The sequence below is a fragment of the Pungitius pungitius genome, chromosome 10, assembly GCF_949316345.1.
Source record: "Pungitius pungitius chromosome 10, fPunPun2.1, whole genome shotgun sequence".
Classification (NCBI taxonomy): domain Eukaryota; kingdom Metazoa; phylum Chordata; class Actinopteri; order Perciformes; family Gasterosteidae; genus Pungitius; species Pungitius pungitius.
The window spans coordinates 15,005,620-15,032,831 of record NC_084909.1 but is presented as its reverse complement, the minus strand read 5'-3'; the positions used below and the strand labels follow the sequence as shown (position 1 = coordinate 15,032,831).

The window sequence follows — 27,212 nt, the reverse complement described above, 5'->3', positions numbered from 1 at the left end:
AAGTCAGATAATACATCTTTTGTTTATATCTGATTTTTCAAAACCCCAACTTTACTAAATGAAAATACTCAAATGTTGCTAATTACAAGGGTTTGCTTTTAAAATTGTTGAAACTGCTCCGTAAAGAAAAGGTTCAGTTTCATTCTAGAGTTCTTCTAGTTTAATTGGCCAGCACAGAGCCCTCTCCTCAACCCCTTCCAAAAGTTTTAGTAAGAAATGGAATACTTTATGGAAGGAAAAGAGCAACACAGACATACAGCGCGTCCATAGGAAAAACATTTTATTGAAAACATTTTCAGTTTGTGGAATTCACTGGTGGAATGTCTATCCTCACTTTAAAGTTGTTTTAAATTGTTGAATGTTAAAACCATTTTTTCCTCGCCTGGTCATCTCAAACTGCAAAGAAAGGAAAAACAGGGCAACAGACACCTGGTAACCATGACGTGACTAAAGAAAACAAGGGGTGGACCAACAAAGGATGCAAATATAATACTGTGTTACTTACAAACTGGACTGAAGTTAAATCATAAACAGAACAAAAAAGAAAGGAAATTAACTAATTCAATAAATATTTATGGTACACATTTATGGCACAAATATGCAGCAATCAGTTTGGCAACTTTTCTCTTTTTTTTAAAAACCAAATTACCATGGAAACAGTGCAAAAGGGGAGGGAGTGGGGGAGGACATGGGCTCGAGCGCTAGTTAAAATACATAGCAAAAAATTCGAATTTTATACAAAACATCTGGCTTTAAGAGTTTATAAAAAATGTTTTTATTGGGTTCTTGGGTCAATATGTACATAAGCTATATACCAAAAAAGTAGTATGCTCTGTTTTACTGGTGTATTCCATTTTTCTGCACTATTTTTCTTCATTAACTTTCCTAAAAATGTGAATAAGGCTATTGTAACAACCCAGGATCCATATACAATACAAACATGAATGTATTTACAGTTTCTTACCTACAGAAGTACGGTGCAAAATTACTGAGTCAAGTGACCAAGGGCTTACCATACGAGCAAGGCATTTTACAGTAGCCTGAGGCGCTTCTCGTAGCCTTCAGGGCTAAGACTCTCACAGCATCGCTACAACATTTCATAATAGGTTGAATCAAACCTGGTCAATGTTGGGAGAGCGTTAGTCGAGTGGCAGCTAAGAAAAGGACGTCAGATTCAAATAAACTAATAAGATTGTCATATTCTGCCGCAGACAGAGAAACTAAACAGCCATTTCTTATGTGTGTCTTCTTTTCATCTTTTTTTGAATGCCTGTTCACCTAGGTTTGATATATATATGCTTTTTAATGGTTTCATTTTTCACAGTTTACCATTGTACTACGGCACATAGTTCAAACAGAAAAAGGTTAAAATAACACTACAAATAATGCAGGCTTGTGTGACATACTTTGCTAGTTTGTGTCATTTGTTTGTTGTTACATTGGTTAAGAACACTTTCCTTGGGTATTTTTCTTCTCAGAATCGATTAAAAAAATAAATAAAAATTGCATATTTGCAGATTTTGTAGCCTCTTAGAGGCACAAACCTCAGATCATAAAAGGCTTGGCTTTTCGGTGAGATTTTGAAGTTCTTTATGAACTAATGATGATGATGATGATGGGCTGATGCATCCTCTGGGAACAGCTTACATCATGTTTATGATCCTAAGCCAAAGATATCAATGGATGTAAATTCCCGGAAATATGGACTTCTTCAACAGCGTGTACACACATGGAAAAGAGAACATGAAAGGTGTGTATGAGGAGAGTTGGGTTCACTGGGTCTTCATGAGAATGATCTTTTGGGAGATGCTAAACTGAGTGAGTGTGGGAGACACAACTACTCTGCCCCTGTGTACACTGATGAGAGCTTTTTTGGGACAGAAAAGTCTACTAGAAAAGGGCCCCACCCTCGGTCCTCTTTCCCAAGATCCCAAGTGAAAGCTCATGAAAATATGGGAGATATGATATAATCGAAAACTTAGATTGCATAATGTGCACTTCTAATATAATATATCAACATTACTTCTTATTATTTTTCATCTTCTCCATACGGGCTGACAACACCTGTGCTCTGTGTTTATCTTAAATAAATCCTGCTTTTATTTCTACTTCGTAATGTCCTTTTTTCGATGTACATGAATTATGTGAAAAATGAAAAAGTAAATCAAATAATCACAATATGGAAATGCTAATTGAGAGAAGGAAACAGTGACAATCTAAAAAACGTCTCTGTGCTTTAAAAAAAAAAACAAGAATAGGACAGCACCGGCCATGCTGATTCTGGGGCCTGAAGGCCCCCTTATTCATCATTGGACCCTTGGGGGTAAACATTACAGTACCTAGAGCTGTCTGAGCCTGCTTGCTAACCTCAAATAAATCTCGGGTCTGTTTTTCAACTGATGCGAAAAATGGCAGTAAGGCGAATTGGATTTCTTATTGCCCACAATACTTTCTCATCTGAAAACCCCAGGTAGTAGAGAGGTTGAGGCGTGCCCTTTCTAGTAAATCTGACGGGATTCAGCTGCTCACACATCTCAAGGTATCACTGTGTCTCTCTCCATCTGCTGTGAAGAGTGGAGGTACCAAAAAAGGGTTAAAAGTGCAGCTCTATGCATATGAAAGTCCTCCACTCTTTCCAGGAGCCTCCTGGACAGAGCTGACACACGCCCTATTCCCTGGCGGGGGTGCGCAAAAAAACCCTGCTCACGCTCTTGCCACTCTTGTGTTTCAACATCACATCACGCTTTAACTTGTCACTAAAGAACAAATCTGCATTTGAACTACACATGGATATGAAAACCATATAAGACCAAAAACAAGTTCAGTAAATGCTTACAGTACAAACAATAATAATCTTCCTTCAGACCTTCAAATATCTTTTGAAAGGTGTTATTTGTTGAAACATCTGGGAGGAATGGTACAATCCACACTTAGACCCCAAAAGGTCACTACGACTGGTGGGACAGTGTGTCAGTGCATGTGGGTGAATGTGTGATGGTGATCATGTGGGTGGCAAGTGAATGGTGATTTTTCAGAGTCCGTCAGCAAAGTCAAAGAGAATCTCTCTCCTTCCTCCTTGTCCGACTGATAAACTCACAGAGTCTCTCTGGTAGTGGAGAGGGCGGCCATTTTGTATGTTCATGGTCAGCCCGTATTCTCCTTTGCATCTCCTCACTCATATTTTGTCTCTTTCTCCCTCTTTTTCCAAAGAGTAGTCTCTCTTAGGGTGAAGCCACACATTCCTACACTCCTCTCATGCTAGCAAACCTTTGTTCATACAATTGCCCATTCGTTCCATCCCAGACAAAGAAAAAACAGGCTGCGCATCCATCTAACTCTGATCCCACAACTCTCCCACACACACACAAACAAAAGGGGGAGCAGCATCAGAGAAAGAAGAGATCGTCCTGTCTATTTCCAAAGAGCTCCACAGAGCAGCAGCAGTAGCCTTCTCTTCAGCCCTCCATCCATCCGGTCCACACCAATTGGGGCCAAACCAGAGTGACAAGGTATCAGCATTGAGCTTTGATAGAGAAAGTGGTGACAAAACATCGAGGAGGAGACGAGGAGGTGTTGACAAAAAGATAAGGATCGGGAGTGATTGCGTCAGCCGAAACTAAAAACCTGCTCTGCCTGGGATTGTTCCAGTTTGTATCCTGCTTTGAAAAGTTCCACCTCAGACCTTGTAATAAATGTTGGCTGGGCTCTGTGGCGGCATCTCCTGAACTATGTACACCGGGTGGCCATAGTCACCGCTGACCTTCTCATAGTGCGGGCAGAAGACGCTGTCAGCAGTCCTGAGGGGGATGATGATGTCACTGGGCTCCGAGCCGTTATTGTTCCCACCGCCTCCACTCCGTTTAGGCGTGGCCAGCGTGCTCAGAGACAGTGTGGCCGCATGCTGTGGCGAGTGCTTGCGGTGCCGCCTCCGGTACTTGAGCAGCAGCAGGACCAGCATGATGATGATGATGATGAAAATGACGCTGCCTGAAGCTATGCCAATGAAGATGGCAACCTCAGAGGCAATGATGCTAGAGGACTTCCCGCTGTTGTCATTGTCATTGCTTTCTCTGGGCGCAACACCTGGAAGACAGAGAGGCAAACGTGAGTAAAATTATAAAATGAGCTGTGTGTTCAGTCCTGTAAACCTGTAATTATACACCAGAAGCTGGCCACATATCAACAAGTCAAGAGGGACAACCTCTTATATTAATTACTGCGTAGCGGGCGTGATTTGGGGATTTGGAAAGTTACCAAAATGTTATTCAGTTGCCCAATTCTGACAGATACAGGCTAGTTACAGGATTCTAAAAACACTTCAGCTTAGAATCCTACTGGTGCCTACAAGGAGAGAAAAGGAAGCTGCTTTTTTGTCTGCCTGGCTTTCTCTTCCATTCTTCACAATCTTTTCATCATGTCACAGTTAAGGTTGTCTTAAACTGCCCAGCATCACAGCGTCTGAGACTGCCAATGTAGTTTTTTTTTTATAGAGGTCACATTCGATCGATACCGATTCAAATTCAGCCGGAGAAGACTTCAACCTTGAAACTAAGGCAAGTGCTGCCTGATAGGACATACAATGGCTGGGGTAAGCAAATGGCACTCATGTCAATTATATTATGAAAGAACAACATTTTCTAACTAACTAAGAGGGAAGTCAATTTGACAGAAGGACTTGATGCCATTGCGCCGAATTAATTATGAAACCCAGAATGGGCAATCAGGTTAACATCAAACACCTCAAGGAGGGGTGTGGTTTCTTGTGTCTCCCTGTCTGCCGCTGTTCTCCTGAGAACTTGCTCTGGTTGGGGCAGAGGATACAGGATGGCAGGCGGACTAAAGCAAGAAACCTCCCATTTAACATAAAGATTATGCTCCATCCCGGCAGCTACCAGGAGCATATGAGTGTTGTAGTGCTATGGGCAGAGCTTCAGAGGCATAAAAAAAGCAGGAGAGCAAGATGGTGATGCCTGTGGATGAAAGTTATTATTATGAATGGCCAATCTGCATGCTCAACGTTGGGCCTTTCTTTAGCCAGTACACAAGAGGGAAATAACGGAAGATTGTTAATATAGTTCAGCTTGTGTTTGTTCATGGGCCCTTCCTGTTTCTTTTTTTCTGAGCACAGCTCACTGCAGAAATTGGGAGATTTTTAAATGCATTATGATAACAGAGATAACAGCAATCTGCACTTAGCAACAGTTGTGATTTGGTATATAAACAAGTACACATCTGTAGAAATGGCAATTTGTTAAAAAGATGGCAGACAGTGATCAGATCCTTTACTGAGAATGTCACTTAATGCTGGAATGTGGCCAGTGCAGATACCTTTCAAGTCCTTGAGAGGCCGGAGATACCTATCACTACTATGGGCAACATTCAATTACTGGCTGATGAATAGCTGATCTTTCTTTCCTTCACTTTCTCACACACCGTAGTAACTCTTGCAGTAACATACACACACACAAACCCACGCATTCTTCTACTTAGTGTTATCTGCTCTTAGCATGCCGAACAATCTACCGCCCACATGCAAAACTGTGTCGATAATTCCTCTCTGCAATTACCTATTTCCTTGGATTTAAGCAAGTCTAGGATCTCACCTGGTTTCTCAAGCACATCGTTGGGGTTGTAGGTCTCCTTGCCATCTGAGTTCTTGGGCGAGTAGGGTACCCTAGTGGGGTTGTCTTTGGGTGAAATAGGGTCAGAAGGATCTAAAAGATGTGGAAAAGACACGTCATTATAATGTAGAAATAACTTTCCCCTGAGGATATGGCTATGATGTAAAACCACTGATTTGTGAGAAACTCCTCAAACTGGAGATTCTCTTCACTTCTATTAAGCGGCAGACCCAATTTTCAGCACCTGTTCTTTATTGTTACTTCTTACAAGGGCAGCGGCTTTGACTAATTATCAAGGATGTCACAGTTTAGGATTATTTTCTGTTTTATTTTGTAGTTTCCTGCCTCTTGTGTCCCTGGGTTACCTTCATTTCCTGCCTTGGCCTGTAATCCCCTGTGAATGTCTGCTGTGTTCCTAATTGTTTCCACCTGTGTCCAATCACCTGCACCTTCCCAGTGTAGTTTAGCCCTGTGTGTCTTTTGTACCTTGTTTCGTCATTGAATTTTGTTCGTAAATGGTCTACCCTGTCATCCTGTTTGTTCTAATTGAAGTCTCTTTGTTGGAAATCTGCATTTGGGTCCTGCCCCTGCCTACCTTGATTGCGACAAAGGATGGAGCCAGTCTTGCTGAGAGGTCTGACCCCCGGGACTAATTAATGAATAATTATTGCTGTGATTAAGTATTGGGTCCAGACTGTCTGGGTGTGACTTCATGGGGCTTATAGTGCATGTGTACTTAACACGTAGAGTGTAGATTGCCCATTCGGGGACAATGTATGTGTTTGTGTGCCTGTAAAATAGATTTGCATGTGTAAATCCATCCTAGTTGAAAGGGTGTATAACAGAAGAAGCTTCCAGTGCACATGCGCATGCAAGTGTGTGAGTGTGTTTCCACTAGATTACATCTCCTGGCCCCTCGCAGTCCCAGGTGTCATGGAGACGATGGAGAAGTATGCTGCACAGCCTCCTATGACCTTATTAGGCCAGTCTCACACAGTTTTTCCCAATTTACTAGGGCTGCATTGTGGCTCCCTGCTCACACCCGCAGGCACTCACAACTGTAATTCAATAATACAATACTCACTTTGTCCCACTTTCATGATTATCTTCATGGACTTGGTCTTGCACACTCCCCCCTCCTGGTTGTCAATGCCCTCCATGGTGCCGTTAGATGTAGCTACAGCGGGCAGAGAAAGGTTACAGTTAGCTGTTGCTGCGAGTACCTAGTACAAAATAGCTATGTTGAGGAAAAGCCGTAAGCCTATCTCTGAAAAAGAGCCAGTTCCCAAAGCCAACTGAGACACTGAGAGCTATCCTCTGAGGAAGGATATGATTCATATCCCCTTTCTTAAAATCACAATTCACCTGTTCTTCACCTCAAACGCTCCACGCTACTGGAATATTTCACATCCCCAAAGTCAATTAAGTTGAGCAATTGTGACTGTAATACCTTTTAACTGTGCTGATGGGCCTCATGAAGGAGTTAAGGGAAGTGAGGAGAGGGGAGACTGAGAGAGGCAAACAACAATGACTACCATGATGGCAGCCATCCAGCTACGGGGAATTCAGGGGATTTTGTGCATTTGTGCACACTCCAGGTAGAGAGGTAGCCAGTCATTAAAGAACACCAATTAAAGGATTTTTAACACCTTGAAAAGCTCAGATTGGGGAAAAACTTGCTCAAGAAGAGTGAAAAGCCTGGGGATAACATGACAAAAAATATTCAGGAATATAAACCGGTACATTCCCAGGAGAAATGGTAAAACATGGGCAGGTAATGAACACCTCAATAGGATTCAGATGTAAAGAGCTTAATGGGTCTGATTAAAACATTTAAAGACAGAACAAAGAAGTGAACCCCTAAACACTTGGTTATGGGACCACGGCAGATGTAAGGAGAGTAATCTGGAGGGGTGGAGCAAGACGTCCCACATGTGACATGAGGAACAAAACAGACCCGGTAAGCAGATGCCGAAGAATGAAGAATGAAGGATTCTCTGGATGTATCACACTGTTAGTGATGTGGGCCACACATACAGAAATATGCAAGGCTACCTATTCAAAGCTCAATCAGCTGAATGCTTTCAAGCCCAGTAGCTGCTACTCTGCCTCTCAGCTCTTCTGCTTCTATCTGTGCTGCCCCTTGAGGTGGCTGGTATTAATGCAGCTTGCATGGATCATGAGAGTGACGGGGAACAGGAGCGAAGGAAGGGAGGGAGGGAGCGAGGTGGGGGGAGTAGAGCTTGTGGTCTATCAGGTCAGTAACACAGAGGCTAACGATCTGCCAGAGCTCAGCAGCTTGGCTTCGCACCAGCGCGCACTGGCCCACATTCACTATGACCCCCCCACCACCACACTGGCCCCGATCGACTCCCCTTCCCGCTGCTTCATCTCGAGCCTCTCCTTGTATTTTTCCTCGAACAACACGCCTTCATTCTCTCACACTTCACACTTTGCTGCCACTACCCTCGTCCCTAAACCCATCACCCCATGAACATTCCCGCTCCCCCTCCCCTACGCCACCTCAACATGTTTCTATCCCTGCGGCACTCAAAGCCTTGCCGTTAAGGTCCGGAGGTACTGAAAGGCAGGTGCCAAGGTCTTGACGGAAACATTTTTTTTAATTAAGCATTGCATCGTTTGCTTTCTCTTTCTCCTCCAAGTTGTTGTCTTTTTGCCTACCTTTTCAACTCTCCCCCTGCTTCAATGAGACGATGATGGCATCAGACACAAAGAGCATGTTAACAAGGACTCCTTCGCCCCCTCTCTCCTCCCCACCATGCATCTCTCCCCTGTCTCCTTCTCCAGCTGACCTATGGCTTTTCCAGTGGAGAATGAAAAGCACATTGCAGACAAAGCTCCTTAATGGCTTGTGCTCCTCTGCCTGTGTGTGTCTGTGTGCTTGCATGTATTCATTTCATAAACCTGTTAGCACAACACACATTGGTTTCAACAATCATGTAGGATATTATTAACAAATGTTAAGTGACAATCACTACAAAGTAATGTGTTTGTGTGATGCCATTTTAGACGTGAGGTTCATGAGATGTTGAGGCGTGCATAAAAGCACTTGTGCCTGAGGGGTCAACGTCGGGGGATGTGGAGCACGGTGGACTGCACAGAAGGTACTTTTCTGTCTGCCAAACATTTTTTTGTATAACCGCCTAATTTCTTTGTTCTGTCCTCTCTTGTTTACCTTATCTTCACCTTTAAATGCAGAGTAAAAGATACACTCACTATGCCAATACGGAAGAGCCGGCAAGCCTGACTTTAACAGAATGTAATAGTTGAATGGGCCAAGGCTACCTAGCGCTAGCCATGTGGTTAAGATGGAGTTCTTCGGCTGAGCAAGTGTCCTCCAGACACACACACACACACTCTCAAACAAAGATACATGCAACAAAACAGGCTCTGCAAAAGGACACAGCAGTTATCCAGTAGAATCACTCACCGGCTATGGCAGAACTATGAAAAAGAACTGCACTGTGTTAGAGCCATGTGTAAAATTAGTGCTAGCATTCAACACACATGACCACAACCCCTCCAACCCTTGCATTGTAAACACACAAAAGACCCTTCTCTGCTTCATATACCATTCCTAGCAACATTATCCAATGTCAAATCATGAGAATGGACCGTCTCCCTGTGCAAATTGAGAATCTATTTTTTCAAATCGGAAGAAATAATTGTGCTAGCATTTGAGCTAGTTTCAGAGTGGCAAACGGTGTTTAAGCTAATGTTGCATTTAAAGAGTGGTGTTGGTTAATATCTTTTTGATCCTTTTTATAGGTTGTAAACTTAAAAGTATATTTTAGTTTTGTTTCATATCAAATTGGACAAAAGTGTGTGTCGTATCAAGGCACATGTACAGCTTGAAAGATAACACTTGGAACCCACCTAGCTAACGTTGTTTCTTATGTGGGTATAATTACGTGGGTATAATTAATAGACAATGCTCGGCCACGCATAATGAAACTGAGCAAAGGCATGGCAACAGGGGCCTCAAGACGTTTCTCAGGAAGGTAAGTGCGTTGCACACAGCAAGACAATGCGGGGACAACCAGACGGACAGCGAGAGGATGTGGTCCCGAAAGAGAAGAGGCGAAACAAAGGCTGCTATGATCTAAACACGAGCAATTATTGCCCTCCGATGGGTTGCTGTGGAGCGTGAAACCCTCATCAAAGAGCTAGGGTTACAGGCTGATTAATAGACGCCATCACAGTGTACGCTAATCACTCGAGACATGGGGTGCTTTCGTGTCGACAGACCCCTTGTGACCCCCAGAAACAAGACACAAAGTTGTCTAATAATCACCACTACCGTCTCTCAAAACAAAAACATTTTCAATCCATTATTTAGATCCACTTAAGTTGAAGTTAACTTAAGTTGAAAATGTAATTTTCAAGTTGAAGTTAACTTAAGTTGAAAATGTAATTTTTACAGCAAATATGTTTTACTACAATTTGGGGTGAAAAAAGCCTAGTTTGATTGAGAGTAGGGAAAATATCCAGGTTTTCAGCCACGCAGGCACTAAAAAAGCGCTGACTGCTGCTGAATTAACCTGTCTGCTATTATCATAATGTGATAATAATAACGTCCCCCTAAATTTCATAGTGATGATCTAATGATCTTGGGTGTGTTGGGTGAAAAAAAAAACGTAAGGGCATTTTTAATCCACATCAACTTTAATGAGAATAATGTTCAGCTCAGAGCTCGTGTTAGATTCAGATGACAATCCGAGTAGCACAGACGTAATGGGGCTATTTTCCGCATTAAAAAGGTTCCTGATCAAATTTGCAAATTCATGTTCTTCTTCTGCCCTCTTTAGCTTATCATCCCTCTTTTTCTACCCTTTTTCACTTTCTCCTCTCTATTTCCTCCCCCTAATGCTCTCGTTAGCGCTCATTGGCTTTTGCCATCCTTTCTCTCTGTCTCTCAGTTGCTGAGAGCGTTATAGCGTTTCTTTCTTGATTATTGATCCACTGTTAAACTGTTAAATGAGTGTGTCATATTTGGGGTGTTGGTGTCCCCGTAGTGTGTTTTGGTGCTGATCAGTTCGCGCTGGTCGGCTTGCTAAACACCGACATGGGGCTAACGGAGCCAACGAGGAAGCACGGCGCTGGCGGTGGGGGAGATGGTCGGCCACAGCAACATGAAGTCTGCAGCCCGGATTAATGGGGCTGTGGTCATTTTTGTTGGCAGCGTGGAAGACGCAGACCTCGTCATAGAGTACGGGATTGAGGTGAACGGCAACTTCTTTCCCATTCTGCCGTCTGTAAAAATCATTGTGTCCAACGTTCCTCCGTTTATTTGTGATGAGGTGATAACAAGAGAGCTATCTCGACACGGCAAAAGTGGTGTCTCCAGTGAAAAAGGTGTCGTCCGGCTGTAGGTCTCCTCTGCTGGCCCACGTAGTGTCTCACAGTGAGAGCCATGGAGGTGAGGGAGGAGGTGTTAGATGTGGTACAGACAGTCAAGGCCCCTCAAATGAAGAGAAAGAAGAAAAGAAGAGGAGAAGGCACATAGACTAAAAAGGTTGTCACAAAAAGGAGAAGTGGAGCAGCAGAGTCTGAGTCCGGCATGGAGGAGGACTCTGCTGTTGACAGTGAGTCCTCTGACTACGGGAATGGAAGCTGTAAGAGTTCTGTATGGAATGCCGTTTTAGTCAAAATTAAATAAATGAATAAATACACGGTAATGCATAATGACACTGCATTTCATAATAAATAAATGAATAAATACACGGTAATGCATAATGACACTGTATTTCATAATAAATAAATGAATAAATACACGGTAATGCATAATGACACTGCATTTCATAATAAATAAATGAATAAATACACGGTAATGCATAATGACACTGCATTTCATAATAAATAAATGAATAAATACACGGTAATGCATAATGACACAGTATTTCATTTCACTTTCTTATATGCAAATCAGGGGGCGCGGCTATCTATCACATTCAGAACAGACAACAGAGCCTCAGCCGACACTTGAATTTCAGTGCACGTTTATGCTGAAATTTACGGTATTGAGCAAGTAACCGGACCAAACTTTGAGAAATGGTACCGTAAATGTCAGCATAAACGTGCACTAAAATTCAAGTGTCGGCTGAGTTGACCACGGATATCCGAGTGTGATAGATAGCCACGCCCCCTGATTTGCATATAAGAACGTGAAATGAAATACTGTGTCATTATGCATTACCGTGTCATTATGCATTACCGTGTATTTATTCATTTATTTATTATGAAATGCAGTGTCATTATGCATTACCGTGTATTTATTCATTTATTTATTATGAAATGCAGTGTCATTATGCATTATCGTGTATTTATTAATTTATTTAATTTTGACTAAAACGGCATTCCATAGTTCTGGAGGCTACATTGTGGACTATATGAAGGGGTTCCTGCAGATCACTAAAGGAGTACGTTTGGAGGATTATTTTTCCGACAAAGAGGACTTCGCCAAGTCAATCAGGTCTCACATGAGCAGTGAAGGCAAAAGAGGTCTCACATATCGGGAGATCTTCAGACTTCAGAAACTAAAAGTAAAAAAAGAGACGCAAGAAGTTCAGGGCTCAGCAGCTTGCTGTGCTCCTCCGGATCCAACGCCCTGAGGTCCTGGACTGACCGACACGCCTGCAGTGGACCCTCTTCTCTGGCTGGAGTCAACTTGGCGGAGCAAGGTGAAGAAACTAATGAGGAGAGGAGGCTCCTTATATATTAAATTGTTCCAGTTTTTTGTTTTGGCTTTTATAGTTGAATGTGGTCTTAGAACCACTGTTGAATGACACTAGACTTTGGCAGGAGCATGAATGTTGTGTCCAAAGAAAATACTTGATATTGTGAATTGTTTTTCTTGGAGTGTTAAGAAAGTGTTTTTGAAAAATCCCTGTCTCTCTATCTCTCTTTAGCTTATGTTACTACGTTCTCAGCTGCAGGCCATGCTGCCGCAAACCATCACATCAAACTCATCTGCACATCTGAAAAAAGAAGGCACTCAGAATTACACAAACACGCATACACGTGTTTGCCATGTGCTGGCACAAAATACACAAAAGCGTCCCATGTTTAGCCCTTTGCTACGCACGCGATCCCACAATCACACACATCCACAATCAAACACACACACAAGACCATGTAATTTCAGCATCCTTTTTTTTCATTGGCCGCCTGTCTGCTGCAGGACAGCGCAGGAAGAAATTGTCAATGCTGAGGCCTGATGTCAAAGACGCTTGAATAGGTGGTTCTGAAGTAATGGGGGGGTGGCGTCGAGCATATCCATCTAATCTAGGTCTGACCTCACAATACAACACAAGGCCGCACTAATCCAATTGGTCGAGACTCCACAGTTTTGATGTGGGGGCCTTTTGCAATTGTGAGAAGAAGTGGAGGATTAAACGCTGGTCCACGTATCGAGTGCTTACTCCAAAAGACTAATGAAATCCTTGCGATGAACTTTCTGTAGCAGTGTAACACTACAATGCATCTTGGACAGCACTGGTGGAGAGAAGGCGGGGGCCAGACACACATCAGCATAAGGAGGAGATGCTTCCACATAGCGCTACTAAGGGCAAGTCAAACCCAAAGTGGATATGGAACCCAACAGGTGCATCTTCAGGGAAAGACACTGCAAGGTAAAACCAACCAGGAGTCTAATTCCACATACGCCCACCTCTGCACATTTCTCCTTTTCTGTCTCGTGTGTGTGTGTGTGTTTGTGTGTGTGCTTCACTCCAGGTGTTTACACATGCAAAGCTGGAGCCTCTCCAACCGTTTGATTCAACCAAATAGAAAGAGTACACAAAATAGCGTTGTGATGCAACTGCAGTGGGCTGCTGGAGCAGAAGCAGTGAGGCTAGAGCTAGCCAAGAAGAGGCAATTAACAAAAACTTGACACACTCCACTGGAGAATCAGCTCTCTCTATTCACCCTTTTGGCTACACATTAGCATTTAGGGAGGTGGAATGGCAGTGGTTGGTGGGGGCGGGAGATGTTGATTTTACAACTTGTTTTTTAAAGTTCTGATTTAAATTTTTGCATTGCTTTATCTGTTTAATCTTGTAAACTCTGCAGGCTGATGAAGAGGAGGAGTTTTGACATGAGGCGGTGAAAAATGAAATACTGTCTGCCTAGGCTTTGATAGAGCGAAAGCCATAGAGAGAAATAAGTGAAGAGGACTGCATCTGCATGCTTTGAGCTGCAGCTCCAGATTCCCGAAGGTGTGTGTGCGTGTGTTTACCCTTTCGCACATGCATTAGCCCGTCTCTCCAAACCACACACACCCCTCCATTACTTCGACAACTAATTCAACTTCCTGTCAAGCAATAGACTTTTTGATAAGAAGCGATGTGTCCCGCTCATCCCTCCTCCTCTCTTCACTCTCCTTTCATCCTCTACCTTCTACTCAGTCAGTCAGAATTATGGCCTTCCCCTACTGTGACAGCTCACAGATGGCTGTGGCAGAACCTCACAGATGGTCCTATGAGCGGTACACCAGCGCCACACAGATGGTTCAGTCCACCTCCCATGTTTCAAACCAGGGGGTCGTCACTAAACCCCATCAGAACTTTCTCCCAGAGCAGTGCCAATGCATCACAGGCAATCAGCAATGCAGAGGGGCCACATCTGAAACAGGAGACTGAAGGGTGACTGTGCATAGTATGGTCTCACAGGAAAGGACTTTTAAGAGTTCTGTGTTGGTTTATACACTCTGATTACACTACAGATTCTCTTGAATGGGCTTTCAACACAACTTCAAATGGACCTTACATTTTGACTATAACAGATTTACAGCGGGTGAAATAAGAATTGAACACGTCACCATTTTATGTCAATAGCTTCTTTGGAAATATATTTACTAAGAAAAATGGTGACCTGTTCAATACTTACTTCACCCGCTGTATATTAATAGGTACATGAGCACAGCTTCAGACTCAATATCTCTATCGGTGCGTCGCTTTTAGATAGCTTCAATCTGTGATGATTAATACAATCTGCTAATGAAGTGTCATCAACTTCCCCTAAATATATTTCCTTTATATCTCAACATGTGCATTAACAACATTTAAAGGAGGTTGAAAAAAACGTATATGAAGGTGAGGGTTATATGAAGACCCAAATTATAAACCTTGTACCGATTTTGCACAAAACTGAAGAAAACAATTCATCCCCTCTGTCGACTGGGACGATAAAAATATAAAAACATACAAATACCACAACAATTCAAGGTATGTCACTGCCAGCTGTTTTTTTCCCCCTTAAACAAGCCTAGTTATTCATCCCTTGAGGGAGTGACATGTACTTACAGATGATGTAATAGTCTGTGCCCCTGAAGAACTCCAAGCCCCAAAGGTTGGGGCTGAACTCCTGAAACTTGAGGGTGAACTTGACGTCCTGATCGGGCTTGACGCAGTTGAGCAGGGGTGTGTCGGCCTTGGTGATGGTGCATCTCTCCAGCTGCTCCCTAGGCACCATGTATACCTTGTAATACTCCACAGCATCGTTCATCCCACTGTCCACGCGGGGGCACACAATGTCCAACTTATCCCCAATCTGGGGGTACAATACCACGCCTTGGCCTGGCACAAATCTGAAAGGAGATGCAGGGAAAAAGAGAAAGAGGGTATCAAAACAGATGATGACATTTATTATCCATGGGAGTGTTTGGCATTGAGGCGATATCTTTCAAAAAGATACAAGTCGGCTTAATTATTGATGTGATAATTACTGATTGAGTCCATTCATTTTAGATGATGAAGAATAATCAAATGCGTGATGTGTGTATATGTGTGCGCATGTGGTTCAAAGTGACCCCATATCTAAAGACTAAATCACAGCTCGTTTCCTCAGTATTGTGACAGTGAGAGAAGAATAATGAACCAGATAAATGAGGAGAAGACAACGTGTCGGTGCCAGGGAAATGGCAGAACAGCGCTGGCATACAAAACAGAAAAATGCCCAGTTTATTCACCAATCACAACGGAGCTACAGCAGAAACATACAAACAGACAAAGAGCTTGGAGTGGTTTATCTGGGAGTGCCGTTAAATTTCCCTAAATTCTTCCCAAATGTAAATTAATGTTGCCATTTAGTATCTGACTATTGAGAGCCCCGGCAGCATTCCTGTGATGGCAAACACTCTCTCTCTCTATCACTCCCATACACACATACACACACACATTCACAGTTGGAACTGAGGTAAAAGCTTGTATTCATCTGCTAAACCAATTTTCCCACGCTTAGATACAATTTAAAATATTAACTATGGAACCCTGGAGGCCTTTAATGGCGCATTGTGAATACTAGTGCAGGTAACAGGAATGCGTTGCAAATACGGCTGATACTGACTGACGTATGTACGTTATGTGCTATGCATAATGAGCATAAACAGTGGCGAGTTTTTCTGTGATATAGTCCTGCATCGGTGGGTTAACTAAACTATTAGTTGACTGAAATTTGATGGGAACCTGTTGACGAATTGTTTCCCGTCTTATTGTGTATTTGCTGCCCATGTTTGATGACATCTTATTGGAATTATTCAGATTTGTGACATTTTAAAAAGCCAACAAAAAAACATCCCTGGACCCGATTATATTCTGTGCTTCACAGTAAATTTACTCTAACGGCTAATGCTTGTATTCACTGACTGAGATTTATACTACTCCTCCGATCTGTATTCACACTCATTGTTTTTTTTTCTTTACTCGTCTAATCTCTTCCTTCACTCGAACTTTGTTTTAGGTGTCCGGCTCAGAGTACAAGCCTGAGTAACTCAAATAAGTTATGAAAATGATCAATGGACTTCTGATAATCCCCTGCTCCTTTCATTACTAGTTGGTTCCTTTCCCTCCTTTTCTCTTCTTTAGTCTCTCCCTCACAAACCTTCATCTGTAAACCAGGGATGCAGTCGACCGCGAAGGCAGTACCAGTCGATGGCGATACCTGTCTAACGCAGGAGATGAAACTAATGCTAATGGTAATTGGCGATCCTTGCTTACTAATGGACCGCATTTAATTCCAGAGCAACCCAGGCTGACTCTAGTAAGATAATGACAAAGCGACCATGTGCGGGATGCTTGTGACTGTTTCCTCCTTCTGACAGATGAGAGGCTTGTTGTTTTCTTCATATCGACTCGTTTTTCGGTCACCGCTACTACTTACTTACTTTGCTCCAGTGAGGAGCACCAGAGTGTACGGCTTTTACCCCCCAACTGCAACAGCCACTGCAGGGGCAGCAAGGGAGCCAACACACAGGGGATGGGTGGCACTGGCCAGACACTCTTTGTTTTTCAAAAGTAGGGACACAGATACATGCATTATTTCTCTTTCCTCCTCCGACATCTTCTTTGCTTCCGGCAGGAGCTCAGACACAGAATGGACAAAATACCATGTGCACACGCAGAGGCTAACTAGGCCGGGCAAATATGTTTTCTGCCGCCTGGGGACACACTCAGTGGTGGTACAGTGTACCCAGTGATGGACACTGGAAGAGAGAGGGAGGGATAGGAAGGGTATCTACGGGAACAGCAGTGCCTGCCAGAGGGAGGGGGAGGAGGGGGGTTAGAGAGATGGGGGGAAGTCCTTAGCTTTTTTTTACATTAACATTGTGTTGCAAGATTTCATCCAAACCTCCAAGTGGGCATGTGTGTTTATACGAGGGTGAAAGCATGCGTGTATGTGCTTATTCTATCTTTCAGAGAATACACATGTTAGTGTTAGTGTGTAGCTTAGCTTGTGGTGCCCTTATTTAACTTAATCAAACTAGTGCTTCAGTCAGGGGCATAAATATATACGCCCTGGGACCCATGCGGAGTGGAGGCATAAAGAGAGCGGGGCATACTAACACATTCTAGCATACTATTCAGTATACTATATCTCCAGAATGGAATTATGCCAACAATACTGTATTTTGAGATATGTTTTGAGTAAGTCTGCATTCCAAACAGTGTACAACATTCTACTGATGATGACTGTGAATGGCTTTATTTTGCAGGATACTTGGCCAGGCTTCCAATAAAAAAATATGTATTGCACTGCTGCAATATCATCAAAGAATACAACTTGCTAAGTTTTTCATTGAATTGTTGTTCGTATAACTAGTACTTTATAAGATATTGGGTGGTTTACGCCACCCCTTAAACTGTTTCTTCCAACAGCTCATGGGGAAATGAGACATAAGGTAAATCTATAACATCAACAATGGAATAATGTCAAACTGTGGTTACACTCCGCACTCACACACACACACACACACACACACACACACACACACACACACACACACACAGGCCCACACCTACTGTACACATGCATAAAGGGTGGACAGGTGAATCATTCAGCAACACCTCTGACAATACTATCAACCTGCTGCTCTGCTAGCATTGGGGCTATCACCACTCGCAGGAGATCAAACATGACTAACCCTTCACGAAAATAAAAAACAGGGAGAGCTGGTTACACACACAGGCACAGGCACTTAAGAACATGGCCCCAGCTCTTTCTTAATATAAGATATGCTATCTTCTGTTTTTTCACTGCGTTTACAGTTCAAAATTTAGATCTGCCTCAGCGACACACAGCATCCTCTTTCCTACCCTCTTGTATTTGAGCCAGCTGGTTTACAGCAAAGTGCAGTATAATGAAAACATTCAATAAATGGCAACAAAGAAAAATACTTTGGATGTAGGTTTAAAGGTAAGCTGCCAAGAGGCTGATTGAGGGCAAACATGAGCCGACTCTTCAGAGACAACACAAAGAGAGTGGAATAAGAGAGGAAATGAAGATGGAGACTGTGTGGACATGCATGCGTGTGCCATGCTTTTCTTGATGGTGGAGTATGTGTGTGTGTAATGCATTTGGTCCCCACCTCCTCAGGGCAACAAATCCCCACCCACGCACACACCTAACAGACCCATCTTTAGTTTCCTAAAAAGTCCTGTTTAACAGAGCTGAGAGCCCTTTATCACAGAGATGAGGCATGAGACACATTAAAGGCTGTCATCACAATCACTTTTATGATTTAATATGGAGACCTCCATTTACTCAAGAGTTGAGTTCACAGAGTTGATTGTCTGTTAAATACAGTTAACCATTATCCTCGGTCAGCTGGCTCACACTAGCGCTTTGCAGAGCTTGAAAGTGACATGAATATAAAATGTAAAGCTTATTAAGAGTTGTTCTTCTCTTTCAGCTCACTTATGCCATTTTCAAAATAATACATCGAAGAGTACAAACTCAAAGCCTACAATTCAAATTCTTCACAATCATTAGTCAATCAATAGTCATTTTGCTCACTTGAAGAATGTTGGTAACTGAGGTGGCTGACTGAAGTATTTAGTGCATAAAAAAAAACCAAATATACCAAAACAAACAACAGCTGACTCCTGATTCATTTAAAAGAATAAAACAAAACAATGTGAAAAGTATAAAAATTTTAAAATATTTCATGTGAGTTCATTAGTGCATTTGTTGACCAAGTCAGTTAGTTTCAATTCAGTTCATCAAAGTTTCTGGTGTTTTTTTTATTAATATATTATTGTAATGATTAATCAGTGACAATCAGCGCATGTACATCAATGTATGTACTTTGTTATTAAAGGTAAGAAAGAAATTTTCATCCACATGAAATAGTTAGAAACGACACTCAGGCAACCTGCCCTCCTCCATTTCCCCTTCCAACAGACACACCGCTCCGACAAAGAGCTGCCGGCTCTTGTCTCCAAGCCAACCGCCAGGAAATTGGGTGGAAAGGTGAGGGCCGATACAGGTGCATGAGCTCTCTCCAAACAGTCAAACTGGTTTTATTCAAACTCAAAACTTCAGAATGAACTGTCTATAATCAGACAGCTGCTGTTAATGTAGATTTCCCGGAGTTATGAAGCAACGATGTGTGCTTTGTGATGGCTGGAACATTAAAAAGACAACAAAAGCATTGAAATAGATAGATGATCAAATATGGAGCTGTACATTTTAGATTTTAGTCAGCTTTTAAACCAGGCGTCAGCCTCTTCCTCATGTGTGACTAACCCTGCAGACGCTTCCTGGAGACTTGTAAATTTGCCATGTAACATGTGTTTTCACAATTATCTTCCAACCACCTTCCTTCACCTTTAAGTTTGGTGTCTTTTTTAGAGTGGGTGGGAGGGAAGGCGGGGGCTGAGGTAATGACTGCTGCATCTGTTGCCAGTGAAAAAAATAAAAACAACAAAAGAAGTAGTCCTCTTCCTCGGTCAGCTCGCTTTCAGCTCGCTCGCGTTCTATTTAAACCACTGGATTGCTGGATTTGCGTGTGACACAACAGAGCACCGGAGACTACCCTCGTCTTAAGTTCTCTTCGTGTGGTCCCAGGGTTATGAGAAAACCAAGAGAAGGGAAAGGAGGGGGAATATTTCCTGCAGATCAAGAGCAACTGTTGAATCTGCAGCTGCGGCGCAAGGATTCATTAAGGCAACAGACAAAAGAGGCCAAGCTGGGGTAGAGTGAGGGTTAATCCGGCCGCGGCTCTTCGTGGCGCCCCCGGCTTTTGGCCTCTGTTGGGCGAGGGGACCGGGGTCTTTACGCCAGCCGTCACCCGAAGCCCCCTCGTCCTCATCGTTCTGTCTGCTTCGGCCTACCTTTCATCCTGTAATCCAGGTCTATGAGTTCTGAGCAGGGCTGGACATAATTACCCTCCATGCCCCAAGGGACCCCATACTATCCCCCCTCCCTCTCTATTTTATCCCTTTCACTCTTCTTTCACTACAAAAACATTTCTCTTGGCAGTGATCATTAAAAACCTCTATAACCCTGAGAGTGTGAAAACTGAAACGAAAACGGCAGTTTTTTTCACTTTCTATTTTTTCCCCTCGCCATCTTTGCTGATCGATGTAGCAAAATGAAAGCAACGGATCTCGCTCTCGCTCAGGGCTGGAGAGAAACCGCCAAATTAGAGACAATTAGAGGCGTTATGGAAGGACAGCTAGTCGGAGGAAGAGGGAGGTTTTCTTCGCGACATTCAGCACACGGACTCGTCAGTCATTCAGGATGGAAACCCCGCCTCCTACATTCACAAAAGAGGACCCACAGAGGTGCCCCCTCACTGCCCGATCACAAGGAGCCTTTAGGCTTCTATGTAATCTCTTAATGAACTGCAGTGGAGGAGAGGGAGTGCTCCTTTTACATAAACCATGTAAAGTAGGTCTCTCTTTTGTTTCTCCTACCAACTACAAAACGGATTACCACAAGAAGGAGGTGTGTCTGATGTGATGCTGAGATTGGGGGGAATGAGGTGGTGGGCTCGTTCTCATGTTGTTTTCTTTTGTGGTAGATTCACGCATAATCCAGTAAAGTAGTAGAGCGCAAACAATGATGTTTAAACGACAGGACCGTGTGGAAAAGCTGCACACACACTGGGCAGACACAGACACACCGGGAGAGAGCCGAGCAGTTTCTTTATCCTCTACCCCAGCCTACACATACAAAGCCCTCACATTTCTAACATTCATTCTTCCTTGAATAGTCAAAGAGGGGGACTAACAGGAACTGAAAAAAAGATGCAGAGGCAGGGACAACTTGGGCCAATGAGCATATTGCTGGACTGCTGAATGTAAAGATATTCACTACGACCAACCTGTGAAAAGGGGTATTGCACTCAAAGAAAAAGTTATTCATAGGTTGGCTGTATTAAAAAGGAGAGGCTCCCCCCTGATCTCAAACTGTGACTTGTGTGCTCTTCCTGGTACGGAATAATACAAAGAATCAGTGAGAAAGATAGAGGTCTTTGTGTGAAATGTCCCAAATGTTCTTGCATACAAAAATCATTAATTTCCATTAGAGAACTTGAACCACACAATTATGTAATTGTTTTTGATTCTCTGAAACAAAAGATGGCCCTCATTCGTGGTATTAACCAAAAAAAGACTGAAGTGACCGGTCACACAATGATATCGCTCTCTGGCCTTTTACCTCTGAACTCTTTGCCCGGACAGAACTCAAAGAATGTGCACATGCACACACTTTTTCTGCGGAATGCCAGCTATATTTGTGGCTGCCCAAGTCCTTTACTTGCTCAGAAGCGGGAAGCATTTTTGGTTCTGTCTCATAAAATCCAAAGGAAGGACGCTTTAAATTCCATTAATAACAGCTACAGTGTCAAGCGTCAATGTTTTATATTCTCTCAATGAGGAAGGTATTTTGAAACAACAAAAGGACTCTTGGGCGATCCCTTCATAGAGAGACAGCAAACTGAAATCTATATGTAGAATGTTACATATCAATCATTTATTTAATATTTTTAATATATTCTTTTGCATATGTATGTATTTAGATATGTATGTGTGTATGTATTAATATGTGTATATATAAAATATATTTTCTATATGTACGTATATAAAAAATACATATACAAATATAAATATATATATATATATGTGTGTGTGTGTGTGTGTGCAGGGCCGGCCCTTCCTATTGGCGACCGTCTAGGGCACCAAATTTGTGGGGGGACGCCCTCTAGCATAACACATCTTTCTCTCAACAACTTTGATTAACAAAATAAAACCCAGGTGAAAAAAAAACATGAGTAAAACATATGAACATGGTGCCCTCGCTATATGTTGAAAATATATACGTTCTTTTTGGGAAGTGGGGGCAGAGCGTGACATTCCCGCACTGCAGAGCTTATGGTTGCGTGCGTTGCAAGGCAATGGGCACACTTGGATCAAGCTAATGTAAAATCGAAAGGTCCAAACTCTCCGGTGCAAAGGGTCGAAAACGAAGAAAAGAAGCAGGAGGAGAAGAAAGCCTTGTAAAGAGGTAACATTATGTACTTCCATCTCAAACAAATCATTTCATATACACATTGGCTGCTTTAGATTAACACTGTGGTCGTTTACACAGCTAGTGTTGGCCTTGTTAGCCAAACTGCTTTAAGACTTAAGGAACCTTCCCGCTATCATAGTGATGGTGACACATTCTAATCACTAATCAAAATACATTTCTTCAGGGCTCGACATTGAGACTTGTCCGAGACACTCATTACCTCTATTATACCGATTTTATTTTACCGATTTGAAACTAATACATTCTTCATAAGTGACGTTAGCTAGCGTCAGCAGCTTCGTACTTAGCAAGCAAGCAAGCCATTATTAGCATAATTTATAACGGTTTAATTTAACGTTAGGTACTCAACGTTAAATATCAGAAATTGTAACATTAAATGTTTGAAACATGTTTACAAACACCTTAATTGTTACCTATATTATTTGTACAATATTACAGGCTCAGCATCAAGTGAAACGCTGAAGTAACGTTAACGTACTTGTCCAAATGACAAGTGCCTCAAATCGTTAATGTCGAGCCATTCTCTTCAGATTAGTTTTCCACATATCATTTTATATTTTTCACCCGATAGTAACTGGTTTTTTTTGTTTCAATTGCATTTATTCTTGACAGTTTCATCCTTTTAAAGAACTTCACTGATGTTGTTATTCTCTGTGCTTAAATACAGCTGAGAGACATGTAGGATCACACCTAGCACAGCAGCCAGTGAAACAGAGAGCATGCAGCAGGTAGGTATATTTAATCATCTTTATTTTACTTTACACTTAAAAGCTTACAAAACAATGATTTATTTACACCTAATTCAAATGTGTGAATAATTGTTTACTCTATTGAACACCACGGATCTTGTTAAAGACAAAACTGATTTAGATGTATTTACTGCCTGTCGTATTATATGACTCACAAGAGAAAAGAATCATTATATTGCCTATTGCCATAATGTATCTGTATTAATAGGTGTACATCAATTGTATGTATTTGCCTTCAGGTGAAGGAGAAACAGACATAACCCGCCCTGATTCTGCACTACAGCCTGCAGACACTTTCTCCCCTACAACAAGTTCTGATATCCACGAGTCCGTCAGGGGAAAACCGATTGATCCTGCTGTCTGGCCAACCCTGTCTGGCATAGTGGGAACTGAATTAGTCAGTAGAGGACCATATCATACCAATCCAGATTTCACCTTTCCTAAACAACAGGATTGACAAAGTTTCCCTCACAACTATTTTTACCAATTTTACCTATTTATTTTTAGTTTGTTTATATTTATTGTTTATTTCACGTTTGCACTCACAGCACATATGCCTACATTTTTATAGTATTTCAAATTAAGGTCTGTGCTAAAAATTAAAATGTTCTGAGACCATTATATTGCTTGTAGTACATTTATCAAATATAAATGTACAGTATAATACATACAACATAGTGTATCATAGTGTAATGTATGTTCGAATGATAACATGGAATGGATGTGGATGCGTGCCGAACGTGCTACACGTAGAACCCCAGAGCTGTGTCCCACAGACTGCGGACAAATCCTGTTTCCTCGCGCGGTGACATTCGAGGCTCGACGGACTAATAAGATCCAGCAGCTCTTTGCCACGCATTAACACACACCTGTTAGACAACGACCACAGTCGCATTGTGCGTATTTCAAGAAGGTTTTGGCAGGATACGGCGAGAGTGTGTCTGTGTGGGGGAGGGGGGACTTTCTGGCTGCAGGGGTGAAAAAAAGCTGCATTATTGAGCGAGTTAGAGTTTGGATGTGACGAAATTGCCACAAAGAGGGGCGCCGGGCTGAAACTAGGGTGTATACCAGGAGAAAGATAGCTTTTTTTAGGGGGGGGGGGGTAATTTACTTTCTTGGTCGCCATATGCATATTTGGAAATAGCCGGTCTGACATTATAGGAATATGTCACATGATATGGGAATATTAAGGCCGATGTGTGTCGAAATTATTTTCCAAATAACATCAAAATGATAACCCACCAGTGGTCCGGGGGATGCTGAAGCCATAAAGCCGAGCGCAGCCGCCCGCTTCTCCGCTCACATAAGGATTCTGACCGAAGGAAATGGCGGGTTGCAGTCGGTCTTTTAAAGGTTTTCGTCTCCCCCACTCTATTTCCCATAAAAATGCCGCTTGAATTTATGCTCGTTCATTATTTCATTAATTCCACATTGGGTATTAGAAACCCGCAACAGAGCGTCAAAGGCCCGGCAACGTGACGCCTCGTCATGTCGGACTCAGCAATACCGCTCTCCCTCTGATCTCTTATAAATGATGTGCAATATTACATTGGCATATGGCAACAAAAATGGCGAGGGGAAGGATTGGGCTGGAAGCTCAATGTAGTTTCAAATGTATGCCCTTTTTAATTGATTCGGCCATTTTACAGGTAGATATTAACTATAATACTTTCGGAGTTGTTATTAACCGAGGAACCGAAGTTGTTAATTTACTTTCAAATTGAATTCACGTCAAGCCTCCAAAATTAGCCACACATCCAAAGAATGAAGCACACAAACTTGAGTTCGTGTGATGTTGAGCGCCAGCGTAGCGCACGGCGTAGCGGGCCCTTGCTGAGCTCTGCGCGTAAATATCCCCCAACTGCAAGAACACGAACGGAAAATCAGTTAAGCAGTAAAGCAGTGAGTGTGTCTAAATACAACCTCTTCCACTCATGCTGGTGGTGTGGATGATGTCTGTATCATTTTAGACAAATTACCCGTGTTGTTAACACCAATTCTTCTCAGTTATACCAACCAAAACTCAGATGGAACATGTTGGGAGTTAAGATGCAGAGCAGAGATCGATTTAGGATGTTTACGGAGTATTAGGGTTATCTGAGAAACGCGGCAAACACATTACCAAATATAAACTGTATTTACATTTTTGACAAAATATTACTTAGTATTACCCGTTAAATGATATTACCGCGTTGTGTTGTTGAGGGAAAAGACGGCGATTATAAGAAGCGAATATGAATTCAACTGCAAATCACGCTGCGCTGACTGCTCTTTGTTCCACTCATTATATTCTTAATTGTAAAGATGACGATGTATAATTGTGAATACGAATGTAGTAAAATACCACAGAAGCCGGCAAGTCGACATTCATTTTTTTTCCACGTAGTCTGGCATGAAATCGTCGCACCACGCACGGCGCTACGCGGGCCAGGTATCAGCGTGTCTGTGTCTCACTTACTTGGTATTTGTTGTGTTCCAGTAGATGGACTCCAGGATCAGCGCCCGGCACAAGTCCACTTCGAAAGCAATAAATAAAACTCCAAAATAATATCTCCACATCGAGTCACCCATGGTTAGCCTACGCGCCTCCACTTGGTGCACGATCCTCCTTGAAATCACCAAATATGTCCACAAAAAAATAGAACGGAGGACAAGCGCTCCAGAAAAGGCTGACCGCGGCAATGTCTTCACCTTATATCCCGATCCAGTGGGGAGCGCACGGACCACAAACCCCGAAAAGACCTGCTAGTGCATCTCCAGGAGAGAGACCTGTTCCAAAAAACCAAAAGCGCAAACCAGTAGTTCATTTAGCGGACAGCGGCTTTGTATTCTCCCACCGTTCAGAGCGCAGGCTTCACCTCGCTCTAATATATCCCTCAGCGAGAAAAGGGTGTCGGTGTCTGCTGTAAATCCCACTGCGTTATAGTCCAGGAGTGCACGCCAAAATCCAGAGATGCAGCAGAGAGTAGGACAGTGATGTTGGGGTGGAATGGTGAGATATTCCCCTTTCAGACAGTTCTGCTGCGGCGGCTGGTAGTGAGCAACAAACTGTGGCCGACAGCAGCAGAACAATGACACGCAGGAATCAATGAGGTCGAATGGTAAAAATAAAGGAAATGATTAAATATGAGAATGAACGAAATCAAAGGATCTGAGATGGAAGTTCTCATACTAGAGGTCCTCAACGAGTCATGCGGCTGAATGCTACAGATCCGTCCGGAAACGCTCGCGCACTGCGTAGGGATGGTGCCTCAGGCGCTGCTCTGAAACCTGGATGGAAAGTAACTGCAAGGGACCGCGATTGGGAATTTGGTAGAGCTGGTTGTGCACAGCCCCGCCCCCCGCGGCAGCTGATTGGTCCCTGTGCAGGGAAGTCAGTAGGAGCTCTGTTGTCAGTCAACTGGGCCAACTGGTTCAGTACGGTGACCAGTGGGGAGCAAAATGGGAAGAGTGGAATCGGGAAGATGAATCGCCTGAATTCGAGTGAATGTCACGCTTATCTGGACATTTTGAAAGTGTCCTACATTATAAGGATCTGATTCCTTCGATAATGATAGTAAAGGTTGGGACATGGGTGATGACATGAGCCTATTCCCTCTCAAATATCAAAGCTGAGCACACCACATTACATATAGGTGGCTCGTATTTCTATAGCTCTCAAACAACGACTAACGCGCACTGCTCGCGCGTGAACACAGTCTGGGGTTGGCCCTGTGATGGAAAACAAAGAGAAACATAGGCTGCCAAAACGCTCGTGTACACAGGGCCGTACTGAGGCACGGTGCTGATGCATGCGTCTCCAGTGAGGGGGCTCTCCGTGTTTTTGGAAAGACAAGAGCGCCCACTAGTGGAGGATCCACTGAGGGAAGGCAGAAACGAACGAATAATGGTCCATCCTATGTCTAGATGAAATGTGAAGGCATCAAGAAATCACATAACTGGCGTGTCTATCAATAGAAAATACAATAGAACTTTCTAGTATTTAAACACATTTAGTCTTGACGTACAC

The 27,212-nt window shown here is 42.8% G+C and overlaps 1 protein-coding gene across 1 annotated transcript; it reads right to left on the bottom strand.

Moving 5' to 3' along the window:
• Positions 1–263: 263 nt before the first annotated feature.
• Positions 264–26,470, bottom strand: efnb2a (ephrin-B2a). The gene is made up of 5 exons (XM_037488622.2): positions 25,662–26,470; positions 14,945–15,228; positions 6,706–6,798; positions 5,604–5,714; positions 264–4,083 (listed from the first exon to the last, which is right to left on the bottom strand). The coding sequence occupies exons 1-5, from the start codon at positions 25,772–25,774 to the stop codon at positions 3,677–3,679; spliced, it is 1,008 nt and encodes a 335-aa protein (XP_037344519.1). The 5' UTR covers positions 25,775–26,470; the 3' UTR covers positions 264–3,676.
• Between the last annotated feature and the right edge of the window lie 742 nt (positions 26,471–27,212).

Excerpts from the sequence above, each read along its gene's own strand:
- efnb2a (XM_037488622.2), bottom strand. The coding sequence starts at position 25,774 with ATGGGTGACTCGATGTGGAGATATTATTTTGGAGTTTTATTTATTGCT. Across the intron at positions 15,229-25,661 it reads TGGAACACAACAAATACCAA|ATTTGTGCCAGGCCAAGGCG; the intron begins GTAAGTGAGACA and ends ATCTCCTTTCAG. Across the intron at positions 6,799-14,944 it reads CACAGACTATTACATCATCT|CTACATCTAACGGCACCATG; the intron begins GTAAGTACATGT and ends TGCCCGCTGTAG.